Source organism: Centruroides sculpturatus, unplaced genomic scaffold, assembly GCF_000671375.1.
Source record: "Centruroides sculpturatus isolate CEXI.00-Female unplaced genomic scaffold, Cexi_2.0 scaffold157, whole genome shotgun sequence".
In the NCBI taxonomy this organism is placed as follows: Eukaryota; Metazoa; Arthropoda; class Arachnida; order Scorpiones; family Buthidae; genus Centruroides; species Centruroides sculpturatus.
The window spans coordinates 513053-526171 of record NW_019384522.1 but is presented as its reverse complement, the minus strand read 5'-3'; the positions used below and the strand labels follow the sequence as shown (position 1 = coordinate 526171).

Sequence of the window (13119 nt, the reverse complement as noted above, 5' to 3'; positions counted from 1 at the left end):
ATAAGCGTCTTTTCAGAAAAGATTGATTCAAATTCGACTATACCAATCAGAATCTAGAATGTAAACAAATGCTAAAAAATCGTTATTTTCATGGTTTTTCAGCGCTATTTTCACTTATTTTTGTTATTTGACGCTATTTAGACGAATAAGCAAGTTTTCCAAAGCATAAAATTGAAGATTTCCCGCCAAAAGTTTCTATTTTGGCGTTAAAAGTTTCTATTATAAAATCGGGAACGTCATTCCCGATAACATCGGAAATGACGTTCAAACATCATTTTATTCTATTTGATTCTTCAAAAAATCGTTATAATACTATGTATTAGACTTAAAATATTCGATATCTAAACCAGAAAGTGTTAGCTAGAAATAGACTTATTTATAGAACAACTCCCCCATTTCTCACTTCAGGGAAAGTTATAAAACAGTTGGGTGCTAATGACTTTGTGAAAGGGAAAAGTTCTACACTTAGAAACTTGGAAAGAAGGGATTTGGCCTGTACCGTCGGGCGGGCCGCATAAACATTGATAAGGGGCCGTATGTGGCCCGCGGGCCGTAGGTTGTGCACCCCTGATTAATATTTCCAAATTGTTTATGATAACTTTATATGTGATGCAATGTATGAAAAGATACCTTAAATTGGAAAAATTAATTTTGTTGTAAAGCAAATGTGAGGATCCGAATCCTGACTTTTAGTATGTTTACATCATTTATTCATAACGTCACATTGTAACTATAATCTTGTTAATTAACTGTCAACTTTTACACCTGGGAGCAAAACATCTGTTAGGTTCTCAGGCCTGACAACGACACTTTCTCATCACCTCTTAACCTAATATCTCGATTTCATCTGTTCAATATAGAACAGAACAACAAAGTTAGGAGAGTTGTCACCGTTCCTTGGAGAGAGATAGTCGTCACCCAGCCCTCTAGCTAAAATCTTCATTATGTCTAAAATCCAAAGTCATTACATCCACGAAAATTGAACTTATTGAGTGCCTAAGTGGTGGATTACATCGAACATTCTGTCTTGGATTACCTTCATTGTCAACGGACTTACTAAGTGTCTTCTTAGGATTAAAATCGCTGAGTAGCATCATCATCTATTAACCTAACAACCACATATTTTACCAGGTATTTATCAGCACATGCTTTTATTGTAAACTTTCTCTCTCAAGGCCCACGGACTTTAAGTTAACTCCATCTAATATATATATAATATCAATCATAACCAATGTATTTAAATCTATCATATTCCACTTGATATATTGTATGTCCTGTATTACCCCTTTGTTATCTATTAAATAGCTGTTACATTAACTTTTCTCTGCGTAAGTCACTTCTGGTGCATTGTCTCTCCTTCCATCCCAAACCCGATTGCTCCATTACGTGACTGCTCGCGTGACCTAGTTAGGGCAGCTTCCATGTCAACTGAGACGCGGTGGTGTCATCGTGACAGGGCATCGAAGAGATGCCAACCCTTCGGTCGCACAAAGAACTGTGGTCAAAATTGTTCATTTTTAGATTTTATCATCAAAATGTTTCTAGTAACATTTGATGTTTACTATAAATGCACTCTTATATAGTCTATAGAATAAGATACACTCAAAAAATGAAAATTGAATTTTACAACTTAAAGTAGCTTTTTATAGTTTGCATCACATATACATACATGTAAAATATGTTTTTTATCTTTTTTTCTTATATTTTTTAATTAATATCAATAACAGAAATAAATCTGTAGATTTTATTTAATATTTAAACATTAAATAAAATCTACAGATTTATTTAATATTTAATTTAATCTATGGATTAAATTAAATTTAATATTCAAATAAAAACTTTTCCAAAACTCTTGATTATAATCTAAATTAATCTATTAAGTTAGAAAGATTTTTTTACTAAAACTTTTATAATGGAGTAAAATTATAAAATTATGATTTGCACTGATTATAGCATACAGTTTGTTTAGAAGAAATATAGAGTTATTTTACAATTTTTAATATTCTATTTTGTAGATGCAAATAGTCGAGTTAATTTAAGACATTGGCAATTAATGGCACTTGCATGCAGTGTGACATTTCCAGTTCAAAAATTGGTTTTAAATTATCTTCAATCACATTTAAGAAAATGTGCTATTGATGAAGTTACTGAAGAAGGGCAATATGCTCAGTTTTCTTTGAGGGTTTGTATTACAACTTATGAATTTTATATATAACTCATTTTTGATAAATAATTTGTTATGAAGATGCTTTACAGTAAATATTTTTTTAAAATTAGATATACATATATTCAGTATATATATATCATATTTTAATTAGATCTACACCAATCATATGTCTTAGAAATTACTATATTTTGTTAAATCTGAATAGATACATAATACACTGAATAAATATACATTTATAATACATGTTATTTATTAATTCAATATGTGAAAATTATAAGTTCATATTTTTGCTTAATTTGTTCTTTTGCTAAATATTTCTAAATTTCTTTATTAAATAGTCAATAAAATTTTATATATGTCTATCTGTATAATGATAAATTTATTTGATTATGAAGTTTGATTTCCAAAAATTTCAATTGAAAATTGTAATTCACTTATTTGGCATCTCTATTTAAAATACACTGCTGGCCAAGTAAAACGTAACACCTGCAATATCTAGAGCCCTACATGATATTGCATTTTACTTGGCCAGCAGTATAGAAAATCTTGCTTAAATTATGAAGCTGGATTCATTATCTGAAATGTATTATTCATTATAAATATAACTAATTGTGTTTTATAAAAGTATAATGGAATGAAGAAAATATGAAAGGAGTTTTAAAAATATCAGTAAAATTATACATTTGGATTGTAAAACTGCTTACATATTTACTGTTAAATTACCGTTTTATTGAAAAATTTAAAATTTAAGACTTTAATAGATAAAAAGAAAGAAAATTTTAATATATGTTAGCATTACAAAAATATTATTGTATTTTTATCTTAGAAAAATAAAATACAGTTTGATATTCTACTATGCCTATTCTAATAATGTATTGTTTGAATTTTATTATTATTTTTAAATGGAATTTTTCAGAATTGTAGGCAGTAATATTTTAAATCAGCAATTACTAAATATTATATCGATAGAATAACCTAACTTTTTATTTTAAATACATTTAACAACTATAAGGAACATAAATGACATAATAATACTGACAGAAGGTATTATTTCAGTGCCTTATTAGGACACTTGAGACAAGAGGACGTAAATGGCCACCGTCCAAACAAGAAATTGCTTGTACTATTAGTCGAAGACCTATTCATGCAAGAGTCCATTTCTTGGATGGACAGTTCCATGCAGTTGAATTTGATCCTTGTGCTATTATGTTTGAAGTAGGTTTCAATGAAAACTTTTCATGTTAATTTTTAAACTAAAAAAATAACAATTTATTATATAATTTCAAATAATTATTAATTAGGTTTTGGAAATGATAAAAATTAAAATAGATTTAAGACCGGGTGCTGAAGGTTATGCTCTTTATGAAGTTATTGGGGGTACAGGTATGATATTTCAAATATCATAAATATTTAATAAATTCAAAACTATTTTTCAAGAAAATTTTGTTATCCATCAGCAAAATCATTATTTATTTAATGTATTCTTTAGAGAGAGCTTTGCTACCAGATGAAAAAGTTGCAGATGCATTAGCAAAGTGGGAACGCTGGTTGCAAGGACAAAATAAATCATCATCATCACGAAAACATCAGTATTTTCTTTTCAAGGTAGGAAAAAATATATATATATTATATATAATTTTAAACTTGAAATTGAAATTGTTTTCAATAGAATTCTGCTTAATATTCTTAAATTTTTTTCTCTCTTGTCTCTGAAATATTTTAAATACTATTAATTGTTTAATGTCATCATTTATTTCCGATTAGAATTTATTCACTCATCAAAAAGGAATTTCAAAAACATGAAATAAATTTTGTTTAAAATCAATTCTGAGAAATTTCTAATTAGAGCATATCTATAAGGAAATATGAATTATAATTAAACATTAATACAATATTTGTAGATGAAAGTCAATTTATTAAATATTTATTATAGAGAAAATACAAAAAATAATTTGTAAAAGATTTTGATCTTTTTGATGAAAATACAAATTAAATTAATTTTTATAATCAAATTTTTTTTGTTAAAGATACAAACGAACAAAATATGTATTATTCAATTCTTTCAATTCCTTCTTGAAAATTTGTTTAGTTTCATTAATACTATTTGAAGGCAATGTGAAACAATACAATGTTGCTTTTAATAGTAATTTTAGAAAATTGTTCATAAAATATTTTTGAAAATAGTTTGATAACAATTTGTTTCCTATATATATTAACAAAATATTTTCATAGTTTTTAATTTAACTAATTACAAGGATAAATTTTATCATGGTGGTATAAAACAATTTATGTTCTGAACTTGATGCAGTTGGTATGAATTTATTTATTTATGTAAGGTATTATATTTAACCATGCTCCTTTTTTTTATGAATATAAAATGTATAAACTACTTATACAATTTAAATTGATTATTTTAAAATTTTTTCTTCATAAAATATCTTAAAATTGATTTCATACTTATAATACATCTTAGAATCAAAGAAATATGGTATGTCAGTAATAACAGATAAATAAATATATTTGAAAGTGCAGGCACTTCCCTATTTATGAACAAGTTAGGTTTGTGAGATTTTGTCGTAAGTCAAAAACTAACCTAGAAAGTACATTTGTACATGCAATAACCACATATTGTTAGTGTTTGATCCTTTTATATATTTAATAGAAAACACTATGCTCATTTATCTGCTTGCTACTGCTCAGTAGCAAATGTTTCAAACAGTTTTTTTTCCACCTAAAGCAATTAGTTTTATAATGTCCACTTTAGTTTCCACAGTCATAGAGGGACACTTTATGCATTTATCTCCACTGTTAGATTTATTATTACGTTTTGGATGAATCTTTGAAGCACTAATCGTAAAAGTTTATAAAAATTGCAAACAATAGTGAAAAAACACCATTACTCCAATGTTACCAGTTTCAATCTCACCTCACTAGCAGTGATGGAATGTCAGAATTCATGGGAAAACAAAAAATTGGCAATACACAATAATTAATTAATGTGGATTTATTTCTAAATAAATCCACATTAATTATTTATTAAAAATTCATTATTTATCACTGGCCAAAGACTGACTTCAACACCACCCCACAACCAGCAAGAGAACTATAGAATCCATGCAAAATTTAAATTTTAGACATATCTTCAAATTGTTAGTAAGTTGAATGTTTATAAGTAGAGGAGCTCCTGTATTTATTATTATGAAAAATAATAAATGCAAGTTTTATTTTAAATTAATACAAAATTATTTGTTGTCCTGGAAACAGAAAACAGTGTGTGTTTTTTGTCAGAATGTTGATAACTGACTCAAACAACATTAATTAGGCTACCATGCATTTTGGAATTTATAAATTTAATTCATTAGTTGAGACAAATGATGTCATGTTTAAATTATAACAAAACTCCATTTAATTTGGTATAAATAATTTAATTTGATATATGTGTAGAATTTTATATGTTTATAGAATGTTTATAGAATTTTTTGCAATACAATAGAGTCCCACAAACTCAACTTAATGTAGACTGAGAAAACGAAAATGATGAGTTTTATGGTTAGTGATGATGCTAGTCTAAATACAGAATTTTCATAAAGATGTTATATGTACAAATTCATATATGTATTAATACACACTTAATACATATATGAATAGTGACTATTTCTATTTGTAGTTAAATTTTAATTTAAAAAATATTGGCTACTTTTGAGTTGTGGCATTTTGCACAGGCATGTTGGAAAAAGGCTTATATTCTTTGTTAATGCATGGAATTGATGCTATTATTAAGTGAATAATGATAACTTATTTGATCTTAGTGTTAAGTTATACAGGTAAAAATTAGATTACAAGTATTTTTTTAATGACACGACGAGTCTTACAGAATGTTGAGTTATTGAGAGTCAAGTTTCTGGGACTATATTAAAGTATATTTAATTATAGAGAGGATTTATAAGTTATAAATCCTCTCTATAATGAAATGAATCAGTGCTTGAATTGAATTTGGTTCATACTACTAATATTTCAGTAAAGTTCTTGAATAAGCTCAGTTTAATTTTGGTGAAGTTAACAATAATAGTTCTTGCTAAATCCATGGCATACATCCACATCCCACTTACTTAAAGTCTACATTGTGCATCATGTGATTCATTCGAAAACATTCTACATTTCAAAATCAAATATTGATTGATTTTGTAGATTTCTTAATATAGAATCCTGACAGATCTAAAGTCTAAAGACAATATTTAAATAAAGCAGTCATTTTCATTACAGTTTCAAATTATTTACAGTAGAGCATCGATTATCCGAAAGTCAATCATCCGAAAGAATTCCAGTCGACAAATTTAAATTTTCGCCAGTGCTGTGGTGCTACAATCTTTGGCTATATCTTGGGCTACTCAAATATTTTGCGTTTTTGATACTGAATTAACTTCTGAAGTATAATTTTTTATTGTTTTTATATTTTTCAATATATTTATTTTGTTTGTACAAAATAAAAAAATAATTTTTAACCATACAATAGTCTTCGTTATGCTTAACATCGACGAAAATTCAAGAAAAATGTCAAGATTGGATAAATTAATATATTTTTTCATACATAATCGGTTATCCCAGTCCCCAATTGATTCGGATAATCGGCGCTCTACTGTATTTATAAATTACAGTAAAACCTCATTATTTCAAAACTCAAGAGACTGAAAAATATAACTGAATTATCCAAACTTTTTTCAAATCAAATTTTTTTTGTAATTCTCAAATAAAATTATGGCATGATCTTACATAATTTCACCTGTTCGGTTACAAATCCGTTACCATTACAAGTCATTACTTAGTAATTTAAGCTATTTCGAAAAAACTGTCAGTTGGTGTGTATTTAATGAAAACAATGAAAATGTAATGAAACTACTTTCAAAATAACACCTGAAAATAATGTATGAAAGAAGCTTAAGTGCTTCAATAAGAATTTCCTACAAATATCATCTAGAGCAGTGGTGCACAAACTGTTTTCATTTCCAACCACCCATTTTGTGTAAAATTTTGTTGTGACCCATGGACAGTAGATGTTTTTTAATTGTCAACTCAGTTAAAGTGAAATTCTTTCTGGGGTTTGCTCTTATGTTTCTGCCTTAGTAGAGGTCTGAATAAAACACAATTTTATGAAACAATGGTTTTATTTATGCATATACTTGATGAAGAAAAGCCTTATATTTTTTATTGTCAAATAAATTTCTTTGAATATTGCAACTCTGAAAAATTTTCTCACGATCCATGGTTTGTACACCACTGATCTAGAGGACCAATGACTAGTTCTATGAAGAATTCACTGTATTGAGTTCAAGATTACAAAAATCATGTGATCTGATGGAAACAAGCTCTATTAATGGCTAAAGCTATTTTATGCATTCTATCGTGAAATGCATGTATATTTAATCAACTTTGGATTTATTGATATTGTTTCTGCAAAAAATGTCCAAAATAATTAAATGCCAAGCAGATTTCTTCCATAAAAATAAAAAAATTCTCTCTTCGTTGGCAACATGTACAATGTCCAAATGACCTTGAGCAGAGGTCCAATAAATCAACAATGTGTAATTGCTAAACAAAACGAAACTGCCACTTGACTTGGGTGTGGAACTTTTCTTAAGAACATGTAATACAATGGAAGGCTTTGAAATAAATTATATTTTTGTGGGTCACCAGACCAGATTATGACTTTAAATTTCATTGTATGCATATTTCGAACAATCCAAACCAAAATATATGCATAATCCTATTCTCTTGGCTGAGGACTAGACTTAATTTCAAATTACATGATACTTTGAACTATCCAATAATGAGGTTTTACTGTATATTTTTAAAAAATGTAAAACAAAAGATTAATGATTATTAATTGAAAATAAAATATTTGTAGAAACATCTGTTTCTGGATGCTTATATTGATATGAAAGATCCTGTTGAAAAAGAATTGTTATATCATCAAATTGTTCATAATATAAGACATGATCGTTTCCCTGTAACAGAACAAGAAGCAGTAAGTTATTTTGAAAATAAAAATTTGAATTAAAATTCTAATTTTTAATGGATATAATTTTTTTAAAGGTTATGCTTTGTGCTTTAACTGGACAGCAGGAATATGGTGATTGTCAACAAGGACAATGTGACTATAAGTAAGTCTCTAATATTTTGATTAAGAAAGTTTCATAGAATGAAGAATAATAAATTATTATTATTTCCTTTAAGAAATATAATGGCACGTTGTCTTCCTCCTCGGCTTCTTGTCTCAATTTCTCCAGAAGATGTAGAAATCCAACACCGAATTCTCGCTGGTATGGATGTAAACCAGAGCAAGCAAGGTTTCTTAGCCCTTGTTCAGTCCTGGCCTCTTCATAGAGCCACCATCTTTGAGGTTATGGTAATGTAAACTTTTTGAACATGTTAATGTCAGCAAGGCAATATCAACAAAAAAACCAGTCAAGATTTTATTCTCACTGTCTGAAATCAAAGACATAGAACTACTGTTTTAAACAGACCAAAGAAAATTTAATATGCACATTTACTTTCAGTTATTTATGTTTAATGTCATGTTTATAAGTATGTTTAGTATGATTAAGAAATTGATATATTATTTTATTATTTTTAGTTTAATATTTTATCATCATAAGATTAATTTTTGTTAATTATAAGATTAAATTTATTTTTTTATATAATTTATTATTTTTTGCATAGAAAATTGTGGTTCCTTATTTCCATATTGTAATCTCATTATTTAATTTCAAATATTTACTTAAATTTGATTTTATTGTATTTAATTTTTAACTGTTTTTATGATTGAATTTTACAAATTTTTATCTTTTTATTATGAGAAAATATATGTTATTACACCATATATATATTTATTCACATTAAAAGTTTTTTCTGAAAACACACACACAAATTACAGCAAGGAAAAAGGAGCCACAAGATTGGGTGCAAAGCTGAAATTAATTGAAATTATTAAACATTTTATTCACAAGTGCAATCATTCCTTTGTATCGTTACAGCAGTCCTATACATCATCTTGGCCAAAGAGCTTATGGCTTGCTGTTGATCAAGTTGGAATTCATCTCTTGGAATTAAGAACAAGGGTAACAATATCAATTAAAAATCATCCAATAAATCTCATTAATTCAAAAATGAGAAAAAATTAATTTCGAATAAATATCTTATTTTTGAATTTTATATTATGATTCACCATATGGAATAATTTGATATCAACTAAATTAAAACAACAAATTATTATATTTGCATCCAAAATAACTGTTTATATATAGAAGAAATTAAAGTATAAAGATTGTAAAAAAGTTTTTAATATATAACTCAACAAAAAACAATGCTGTTTTTTTTAATAAGTCATTGTAAAATTTTAATATTGTTGGGATGATTTTAATTCTAAACTCACTTCAACATTTTCAGAAGAATATGTTTTAAGATACTTTCTTTTGAAAATGTTGAAAGAAATATTGTTGTTTTTAAGAAATTTAAAAAAGATTTATAAAAAAATGATGTCAACAGTTATTTTATCTTTGGATTAAAACCTATAAAGAATTTATTAATAAAGAAGAATATTCTCCATTTAGTTTTGTAATAAAATCTTAAATAAACCTGTTTATAATTTTGTATTTAGAAAATTCCAAACAGGCTCATAAGTTTTCTTGTACAGAATAATAATACTAGTTTAATGGAAATTTTTTATAATTTATACATCTAATCAAATAGTTTTCTTTGATATTTTTATAATTGCAATATGATGATTAGAATTCTATACTAATTACACTGTCTAATCAAACATCTAAATCAGTGGTTCCTAACCTGGTGTGTATGCACCTTCTGATGGAACAAGTTGAATTTTCTGAATTTACCAATTTGAAATCATATATTTTAACTCATATTAATTAAAATGTAGTAATAATGAAAACAATTTTTATCATGCATTTCCAGAATGTCCTATGTACATGTGAATATGAAACAATTGTAAACTATAGTCCTTCCTTAAATAGTTTGATGATTGTTACTGGAACAGGTCGAAAAGGATCAAAATATATTTTCTCAACTAGTCAGGTAAAAGTTAATGTTATAATATTATGCAACTAACATAACTATTTTATATTAAAAATTGTTATTTTTTACAGGCTACTCAAATTGCCCACTTAATTCGAGATTATACAAATGTTATTGTTATGAAAAGGAAGCCAGTAGAAGTTGCCAGAAGGAGACGAACACAGGAATTAACAATGGAACAAAATAATCATCATGCTACCAGACCAGTCAGCATTTTGTATAAACCACCACCTCAACTAATAACCCATGAACCAGTGTGAATCACACTTAAGTTGCCTGAGTGCCTTGTGTGTACGACAAATTAGTGCGCTGATAACATGGGGCATTTGTATATAGTAGCGCTTCAGTTGTAACTCCTGTATCAATGGTGTCGATTGGATATATATTATATCCTAAATGTCAAAGAATGGGAGAAAATTTTCAATTTGTCCCATGCATTGTTTGATAGAAATTTAATTGCGTCATTTATTTGACTGGAATGAAAAAAAAAAAAAAAAAACAATAAAGGAAAGACTAACTATATTAAATAAGAGTTGCTGAATGATGTCAGTGCATCTTTTCTTCAAAACTGCCAATTTTTTTTACTTTATGAGAAAATATATTCTCCAATACTTAAAATCATTGACGGTAGGAGAATTTCTGAATCCAAATTAATATAAGTGATGAAATGATCAGAGGTAAAATTTTATGATCATAGAAAAATTAAGGGATGCAAAAATGTATGAAATATGTTGCACCATTGTTGTGCCATGCTCATCTTGGTCTTTATTTTACTTTAAGAAATTTTAAGTAACTTAATAATTGTTTTGATTAAAGTATTATTGTTTACAAATAGTTTTTATATATCAAGTAAAATGTAATTATATGAATATATTGATTATTTCTATTCATAAGATCTCATTTTTAATATAATTTTGAAGGATAGAGATATCCATATCTGTGATTTTTTATTGTTTTAAACCATAAACTTATAGCTTAATATCATTAAATTATTCATTTTGTGAATATTTCATGAAGAATATTTATTTCTCCTTGGTGCTTTTTGAGAAAAAATTGAGATTATAAAATATTTGTACAGAAAATTGAGTACTTTACCAATTGGGTGCTGTTTGTGCCATACATTTAATACTGTTTGTACCCAATTGCTTTGTCAAAAAATTGATTTTAAATAAATTATGATCTTCCAAAAAGTTTTTGGTTGAAGAAATTTATTGTTTATACTTTGATATAATTGACAATTGAATCAACATGAACTGCACAAATAATTAAGGATAAAGTTTTTAATGACATTGGATAAATTAATTTAAAAGCAATTTGTATTTGAATGTAAAATAGTCAAATGCTAATATTGAATTATGTTTGGTTCATTGTACATTGTCTTCCATTTCTGGATAATTATATTAATATTTATTGCCAGAATGTGACTATGTTCTACATGAATACCATTCTGTATGCCATAAAAGTGTTTATTAAAATATAATAATTAAAAACCCAAAGAAATTTCATTAATTCATAAGAAGACTTTAATTTATAAATACTTCTTATTTTCAACATTTTTGCCATATGTTAATAGACAAAAAGGATTACTGTAATTTGATTTGTTAACTTTCATAACTTAAAATAAGTGAATAAATAATTAATATTAATAAAGAAAGTGCCAAAAAATTTCAAAGCATTAAATATCTTTCAATCAAAATTAAATAGCAAGTAAAAATTATTTATTTTTCCTTCTTAGGATGATTTTCCATATTGTCAGAGTTTATTCTGTCCACCCAAATTAAGAGATAGACAAAGATTTTTTAACCTTTAGTTTCCATTTCTGTACCTCCAATCATCTCCTACATTCCTTTCCTTGAATCCATCCATCTGAAATATGTATCTAGATCTTCCTTCTTTTTTTATTTCTGTAGCATCTATTTCACAATTTTTTATGGTATTGTCTTATTCTCTCAACATATCCATTCCATATCTGCCCTCAATAATTTTTCTTCCACTTTTTGTATAATTGTATGTTGAATTTGCATTATTTCTCCAATAGTTTTATTTTTTGTAAGCTGGATATATTTGCTTATCTCTTTCAATAACCGATTTCTATTTCATAGTAATTTTCTTTTATATCTTTTTGTTTACAATTATATTTTTATTCCTTAATTAATACTGAGTTCATTATGCTCATCACTCTTTCATATTTTTTCCATTTCTTCTATATTGGTACCATCTGTTTGTATAATTGAATCTAGATACTTAGAAACTATTACTCCTTTTATTCTATATCCTTCAATTTTCAGTTTTTGTCCCATCTTATTATACATATATTCTGTTTTACTAAAACAAATATTCATCCCTCATTTTTTACACACCTGTTAACTCTTAAATACATAATATACTATTTCATCTTGTTCAATTATTACCTGATTGCCTGCAAATAGCAAGAAACAAAAGTACCGTGTTTCCCCGAAAATAAGACAGTGTCTTATATTAATTTTTGCTCTGAAAAATACGTTAGGTCTTATTTTCAGGGAATGTCTTATTTTTTCCAGGAAGAAGTCACATTTATTATTGAACAAAAAAATTCCCAAGTCGAACTTAGACGAGAGTGACGTATATCCGGTGTGTTGAACTGTCACCTTTTTATAGCGTCAACATCGGACTCGATGACCAATTAGTGCTTACTGAACAGTAGCACTATGCAAATGTCATGTGGCGTGATTCCCGGCCGACCAATTAGCCATCACCAGCCGTAACGTTATGTAAATCTGTGATTCCCAAGCCATAGTCTTATGCAAATCATGCTGTGTGGCGTAATTGTCTGCTGACCAATCAGTGGCTGTACTTTCAAAAAGCCAACGGCCACTTTCAACCAT

General features: G+C 27.0%; 1 protein-coding gene across 3 annotated transcripts in view; it reads left to right on the top strand.

The window, feature by feature from the left end:
- The window catches only part of LOC111622772 (myosin-I heavy chain-like), a 66850-nt gene extending 55886 nt beyond the window's left edge, over positions 1-10964 (top strand). For 2 of the 3 annotated variants that reach the window (XM_023365195.1, XM_023365192.1), the window contains 10 exons: positions 2016-2182; positions 3224-3382; positions 3469-3550; positions 3657-3772; positions 8070-8189; positions 8258-8325; positions 8399-8570; positions 9199-9282; positions 10136-10255; positions 10327-10964. In XM_023365195.1, the coding sequence (XP_023220963.1) occupies positions 2016-2182; positions 3224-3382; positions 3469-3550; positions 3657-3772; positions 8070-8189; positions 8258-8325; positions 8399-8570; positions 9199-9282; positions 10136-10255; positions 10327-10515 (1277 nt within the window). In that variant the 3' untranslated portion in view covers positions 10516-10964. The remainder of the gene's footprint in view (positions 1-2015; positions 2183-3223; positions 3383-3468; positions 3551-3656; positions 3773-8069; positions 8190-8257; positions 8326-8398; positions 8571-9198; positions 9283-10135; positions 10256-10326) is intronic. The other variant, XM_023365194.1, reaches the window with a different exon arrangement.
- Positions 10965-13119: the final 2155 nt, after the last annotated feature.